The 7,500-nt window shown below is 32.9% G+C and overlaps 1 protein-coding gene across 2 annotated transcripts in view; it reads left to right on the top strand.

The window, feature by feature from the left end:
• Window positions 1-6,155, top strand: part of LOC129809260 (protein sickie-like) — a 6,428-nt gene extending 273 nt beyond the window's left edge. The window contains exons 1-6 of one of the 2 annotated variants that reach the window (XM_055859072.1): window positions 1-171; window positions 525-675; window positions 785-1,082; window positions 1,325-1,727; window positions 1,845-1,871; window positions 5,897-6,155. The exon at window positions 1-171 is cut by the window's left edge and continues 71 nt beyond it. In XM_055859072.1, the coding sequence (XP_055715047.1) occupies window positions 577-675; window positions 785-1,082; window positions 1,325-1,727; window positions 1,845-1,871; window positions 5,897-6,140 (1,071 nt within the window). In that variant the 5' untranslated portion in view covers window positions 1-171; window positions 525-576 and the 3' untranslated portion in view covers window positions 6,141-6,155. The remainder of the gene's footprint in view (window positions 172-524; window positions 676-784; window positions 1,083-1,324; window positions 1,728-1,844; window positions 1,872-5,896) is intronic. The other variant, XM_055859073.1, reaches the window with a different exon arrangement.
• The last annotated feature ends 1,345 nt before the right edge of the window (window positions 6,156-7,500 follow it).

Below are 7,500 nucleotides of genomic sequence, written 5' to 3'. Positions count from 1 at the left end.
AGTGTAATTTTCTCATTGTTGTGTGACTTGTTCGATCCTTAAAAAAGGAAAATTACATGAAAATTTATTCATTTTACATAATAAAATAAAATTACGAGTTAAAATTTAACGGGAAATCTTCCAAATAAAGTGTTGAGTTAATAAAAATATTTGAGAAAAAAAGATTTCTGGGTGTGTAAAAAGATATAAAGAGAATAGTCTCTTTTATTTTCTGTCTGATAGTTTGCACTTTTCATACTACATTTTATTGACTTAGATATATCGCCTCATTTTTTTTAATTTTTATAAAGTATTTGTAAATTTTTTTGATCATAATTTAATTTGAAAGATTATGCTCAGCATCCATGCTATTTAGTATTCATAAATTCACATAGTACACATAATATAAGGAAAGGGTGTTAACATAGTTTAAAATTAATTAAAGTAAAAATAGTATATAGTATATAGAAAAAAATATAGAAAGGATAGTAATTCTTCTCATCTGTTGTGTTATTATGATCAGAAATTGTTATCTTATTCTTCAGATCTCGCTGTGGTAGACATGATGACGCAGATAATCTAGAGACAAACTTACAAATGGAAATGAATGGTACCAGTGTCGGAAATAAAGGACTGAGAAATGGAAGAGAGCACTGGAATAAAATTCCGGAACCGAATAATGGAATCTGCAGTGAGGTAAGTGACATATTTGATAGCAATTTGAAAATACTTTTTTAGTCATACCCCACATAAATTTCTTCACCTCTTCCGTGCAAAATTGCAATTTGTGCACAACCGAAAATAGGCACCATTGAGTCCAACTGCATCGCGAAAGGAGAAATGTTCACCCAGTCACTCTCGGCGGAGCCATTCGTCGTCTAAGGGCGGTTCCTCCAGTCGCACGAAAGTACCACAGAGCTTTGGCTACATTAAGAGAACCAACGGTACAGTTATGGCGAATAACATAGGACAGGAGGGGCACCAACAAATACTTATGGGGCAGCAGAGTGGCAATCGGACGGCTCATGTCTCAGCTGTGCCACGAACTGGCAAAATAAAAGTTTCCGGAGGAACACAAACATGCTCTACTGACTTGCAATCAAGTAAATTTTAATTTTTTTTTAAACAAAGCTTAATAATTCAATTATTTAATTATTTAATATTATAAATTTTTAAATTAACGGAAATTATGACCAAAATATGTTTCAGAAAATTCATAAACTTTAAATAATTTTTTTATAAAATTATTTTGACTAACTTTTCCAAGATATCAAGCAGAAAATATACAACGTATGTCTTTCTTAGGGTATTAATCTAATAAATAATATTTTCAATTTTTTTTCAGAAACTCATCAAAATTCTCAGCACCGCAGCTTTTCTCTTACTGGTCCAGGAGCAGCTCAACTGAGTCAATCAATTCGGGAACGACTTTCAACTGGATCCCATAGTTTGCCAAAGCCAGGAACGGATCTTCATATTTTCCATCATCGTATGTCTAGTCGTGCATCTGCGAAGTTAAATGACGGTAGTCTCTCAGATACTCAGACTTATGCAGAAGTAAAGCCAGACTATGGTAGCTATGCAATGTGGTTGAAACATAGTAATACGGCAGTAAGTCGTCTCTCTGAAGGAGATTCTCTTGAAAGTTTGCAAATTTCACAAGCCACCGGATTGAGAAATCATAAACTTCAGCTGCAAAGGGATTCATTCACCAATAGTCCTAGATTGAACCGTAGCAATAGTATAAGGTAAGTAATTTTGCATAGCTTTTTAATATTATCTTTAATGACAATAGGATATATAAGATTCTTGACTTGTTCAATGATTAAAACAGTTAAAGAATACAATTGTTGTTTCTCTTAAAGCTATCTAAGAGAAAGGACATATCCGAGGTATTATTTTTTGTATAAGCACAGAAATTTACAGAAAACACAAATTTGCTTAAAAATGCTTTACTTGCAAAATCGCAGTATTTGATGTGAAAGTTAGTGATAAGCCTGGATCAGCTTATTGTAGGTGAGATTCTTAACGTGAGCAAACTCGGATTGCATGCAAATTCGACTTTGGAACTAAAGATGATAGATATTAAAAAGCAATTTGGAATCAAATTTTTAAAAAAAAAATTGCAAACTTTTTATTTAAATCAAAATATCTAGAACGTAAATGAACTGATAAAGGTGATAGTGGAATATAGACCAGAATCTCCTCTATAATTTTGCCCCACAACTTAATCTTATCAGTTGCTCGGTAACAGAGATAATTCAATTTTTATTTTGAAACACGTTTTTTTTACCATAGCGGGCAGTTTGTCCATGGGCCGAACCAAGACAATATCAAAGAATGATTGAATTTTATAAGCATTTTCTTTTAAACCTTATTTTAAAGAAAGTATAGTCGAGTAAAAGCGGTCATATCAGCACCTCCGTAGTTTCGCTGCGTTATTGTGGGAAAACAATTTTTTTTTTACATTAAATCGAGTTTGGACAAAATATAGATATAAATGTTCTCTACAATTTTGCCGAAATAATCATCAAAATCGATTGAGTAAGAGTCGAGATAATTAGGTTTATGTAAAATGTGTAAATTGGTTTTTCGACTGTGGCGCCCCTAGCGTTGTCCTACGACGTTAAAATGATCTAGAACTAGTAGCGCTTTGCGAAACCTTTAGTGTGCGCCTTCACTCGTTTAAATGGGTCAAATAGAACCGGAGATATGACGTTTTGAATTTCGTGAACTTTGACCCCTGATATCTCCGGTTATATTATAACCACAGCGCACCCATGCCACTTTTTGTAATTTTCATAGCCTGGACTACAATGCTCTAAAATTTGATTAACTTGCATAATGGCGTTTTTGAGAAAAATGAGTTTGAATTATAATGAATTTTGGCGCTATCGCAGCACCACCTGTGGTAAATTTTTGAACTATTATCTGAAAGTGTTCATCGAGACGAAACCAAAAACCCAAAATTTAGGCCTAAATGTTAATTAGAACCGGAGATAGAGGCCGGTCAATTTTCGAACTTTAACGTCTTATAGCTCGGCTCAGGGTTATCGATCGACATAAGTATTTTTTGTTTGATAGGTAGGGGAGACTGGGGCAAAATTTGTAAAAATGAAAATTTCAATATTCACTATATTCTAAAATAAAAGAGACTGAAAATTGAAATTTTTATTATAGATAGCCTTCATTAACCTAAACTTACAAAGTTTTAAGGGATTCGAGGAAGGATTATGTGAAATGAAAAATAATGAAATTTGAGCCCTATTTTTGGAATATTTGGCTTACAGAAAATATCAATACTGATTAGCTCAATTTAAACACATTTCTCGTTAAGATAGAGAAAAATTATCTTCGACAAAGTTGTAGAGGAATAAATTTCCTATAAAAATATGACTATTTGGTATTTTTAACGTTTGCGAGAGGAAAACGTTACAAATTATCCGAAGACTGACAAAATTTGCCTAAGCAATTTTGAGAATCACCACAAAATCGACTTTTAGAAAATGATTTGAAAATCACATTTCTTTCGAGATAGAGAAAAATAGTCTTCTGCAATGTTTAGAGCAGTAAATTTCCTATAAAAATATGCTCATTATAAAACGTTTAAGTTTTCTCAGAGCTCGTGAAAGAATTAAATATCCGTTTTGGCAAGTTTTGCCCCAGTCTCCCCTATAACCTGTGACTACAACATACTAAAGTTTGAGCCCGATGCGCAATAGATTTTTTGAGTTATTTAACTTATAAAATTGGTTTTTTTGTTGTAATAGCGCCCCTAGAGGTTGTTTTATGAACGTGCGCTATTAGAAGGGGAAGTGGCATTTCACGAGAGCTTTCCAAAATGCTCTCACTTTTTAAATTCTGACAATTAGAACCGGCCATTTTAAGATTTTTTTTGGACCATAATAGCTCGGCCATGGGGGTCAGGGGACCTCAAGTTTGGTACTGGTCGAAAGCTCTAAGGCCCAGCTATGACATACTGAAATTTGTGCCTGATCGTTGCCATAGGGGCGGAGCTATTGAGATAACAAAAAAGGGTGGTATTCAAAATGTCGGAAGGAAGGGTGGGGGGGGTGGAGTTGTCGAAAACCGCAAGTCGATATCTTTCTTAGTTCGGGAGCTATTAAACTCCACAGAGCGACCGGGCGGACGGTCGTACGGAAAAGTTTTTTAGCCACCCATATATTCGTGATCAGGAAGGGGCCAAACACATTTTGACAAAGTTTGGGGACGATCGGAGGACATGAGATTTTGTTAGGATTATAGTAGGTGAGATTGTTAAGAATTTCACCTAATACAGAACATTTTTTTTTCATTTATACATTGCACACAATAACACTAATTAAATGCATCATAAGTATGTCACACACTAGTTTAATAAGTATTTATTGTTAATGAAAAGTTAATAAAATGTAAAAATTTGTTTTTAAAATTGAACAGCAAAGAACAGATTGTTTCCAATAAATCGAAAATTCTGAATTATGATTTTCGTTGATTAATTAAATTACTAATATACCATTAATTCTCAGTGAAAGTGAGAAACATTCTTAAATTTTACTGATATTTACTTCAGTATAAAAAATTGTTTGTTATCCCTTTTATTATAATTATTTATTCATCACTATGTATTTTAGATTTATTCATTAAGCTTTGTAAATATTAAAAAGACAATTGTAAGAAAACATGCTTGCAAAATTAAAATTGTTAAATTTTTCAAAATGTTATTTCCTCAACAGAATGGAATACATATTGATAATCATAGATAGAATACTTCTAAAAATTTATTAATAAATTCTTCAGGCTTTGAAAATTTTATAGTGACGTTTGTAAAAATCTGTTAACCCTCTAACGGTGTTTTCTTTAATACGCGAAATAAAGTTGTAAGAAAGTGTTTTCTAGAATAATTATGATCCAATAAAGTCGAAAAAGCCATCCATTTTTCATTATCTCTTTTAATTTAGGCGCTAGGTGAGAAAATATAAAAATTTTTTGAAACTCTTCTTGCTTCTAAAATTCACATTTTTAGTTTTTCAAATTTTTTAAATAAAATATACAAAGTAGAATGACATATCTTTCAGTAAAAAATAAATTTATTTTAGTCAGATAACTTTAAATCGGTATTTTTATGGAAATTGGAAATGAGTTTTTTTGCACTAATATTTTTTGTTGCTTTTTCTCTGACCTGTCACACAAAACTGGGAATAGCAACAAAACGAAGAGTCAAAATGAGTTCAAACTTTCAAGAGATGTTTATAAGACTATTACCGAGGACACTTACACTATAGCACTTTTAAATAAATAAAACCTTTATTGTCGCTGTAAATGTGATTTTTGTGAAGACCGCCTGGAGGCGGTCTTACCCGTTAGAGGGTTAAAATGTATACATATATTGTTATACATTACATAACTCGATGATAGGATACTAAGTGAAGAAGTAATTGTCGGTGACATGTCAGAAAACACCAAAATATAATGTATACTGTACACATTAAGAAGGATGGAACGCAACTCCGCTTCTCGTTTGAGAAGCGGAGTTGCGCGGTCAAGGGATAACAGACGGTGATGGGGTTTCTTGGAAGGAGACGTTCTGTGTGACTGTGGGGTAGTTCAAACTACTCCCCACTTATATGTTTGTCCACTAGCTCCTGTATCATGTGAGACAGGAGATTTGATGACGGCTAATTCAGCCGCTATAGACGTGGCCCGTTTCTGGGCAAGACATGTATAAGTATTTTTATGCCTCGACTCGATTAATTAATTAAATTAAGAAGGATTTTCTTTGTTTAATTCAAGCAATATTGCGTAAATAGTTATATAATGGATTCAATAAGTTTAAAAACGCAATGTAGCATTATTTCTTCTGTGAATCGTACAGAACAGGATAATTGATGTAACAACTGTCATTCTTTTCTGTAAGGTCAACCAAATCGGAAAAGATGTACCCGTCTCTCTTGAGCCGTGGAGTCGATATGGAAATTGAGCCCTATTATTGCTTACCAGTTGGGACACAAATGCAGCTAGCATCTGGGAGTGTTCCATGGAGTCAGCCAACTTCACCCACGCCGCCAAATCGCAGTTTCACGGGTCCATTATCACCCACACACAATATTGGGCAACGATTGCCCTATCAAAAGAAAAATGATGAAGGTAACGTACTATGATTTAAATTTATTAGAATGCATGAGGGCTTTACAGTGCATTAATGTTCTATATAATGTAGGATGTAATTAAGTGATGTGCATAAAAATGTTATATACTATTCAGAATCGACAAAAATCCGATTTTTCTCGATGATTACGGATTATAAGTAAGGATGTTCAAATCCAGAATATTTTTTTAAGATAATTTTTTATAATAAAAAAAATCATGAAATTGGCTTGCTACAATATGCTGCGATCCTGAATGTATCAATGCAATAATGGCGTAAATTAAAATAGTTGAAATGAGTAGGCGAGTAGGTTTTTTCTTGATGAAGAGAGCATATGACGTGAAAAAAGCAAATTATATACAGCTCTTTTTTGTGTTCAAACAGAAAAAAAATATTAAAATCTCTTTGACTTAAGCGGTCTTCAGATTAGAGGTTAAGCCCACTTCCCGAAGGTCTAAAAATACTAAATATCAACTAAATTTATTAATTTTTCAGAATCATAATTTACACTTAATTATTCAATACTAAGTTGAATTTTTCCAAAAAATCTTGAGTGATAAGAAACTAGAGCAGTTAAGCCATATGGCTAAGCCTTAAGTCTAAAGCTAGTATTAGAGTGTTTCAGTTTCAGTCATCTAAAATAAATTGTTGTGTACTTTTACCTACAACTTAGCTACATTGTACAGACGTTGTAAAGACGAAATATAATTTAAGTCTTTAAGGACGAGACTCTTTTGACTGACCGAAAATCAATAATAAAAATTAAATCGATGAACAATATTAATAGTCTAACCTCAAACCTTAGAAAATGCAGTAGAAGCGGATTCGTTGTTTTTTATATCTGTATTAACGATTGGAAATTGAACCCTATATCGCCAATAACATTTAAAAAATTTAAAAATGAAAATAAAATAAATTTTAATGCAAAAATATAAAATTCGTTCATCGATGCGATAATATTTCTCCCTTTTTTAGCTTAATCCTTTAACGTTTAAGAGTCAATCCAGAGTAGCAGGGGCGTAACAACGGGGAGGGGCAGGGGTACATTGCCCCCCTAACCTGCCTTTGCCCCCCTAACCTGCCTTTGCCCCCCTAACCTGCCTTTGCCCCCCCCCCCTGAGAAGACCAATCTCTTTTTCAAAATTTGCTAAAATTGTCCATTGTTCTTCTCCAAAATCAAAACTCCGTAAAATATTGCCAAATTTTTGTGACAAATTAAGAAAAACGTACTAAATATTTCGTATTCATTTATTGATCTTTAAAAATATACTATTTCTCAAGTTACAAAGCAATATATCAATAAAAATTATAAGTTTATGAATTCGAGAGCTCCTTTGTAAAATATATCCAAAACAAAACTTTTTCAAATTTGC

Source organism: Phlebotomus papatasi, unplaced genomic scaffold, assembly GCF_024763615.1.
Source record: "Phlebotomus papatasi isolate M1 unplaced genomic scaffold, Ppap_2.1 HiC_scaffold_534, whole genome shotgun sequence".
In the NCBI taxonomy this organism is placed as follows: Eukaryota; Metazoa; Arthropoda; class Insecta; order Diptera; family Psychodidae; genus Phlebotomus; species Phlebotomus papatasi.
Note: the sequence above shows the minus strand (reverse complement) of the source record. Positions and strands in the feature narration are given on the sequence as shown.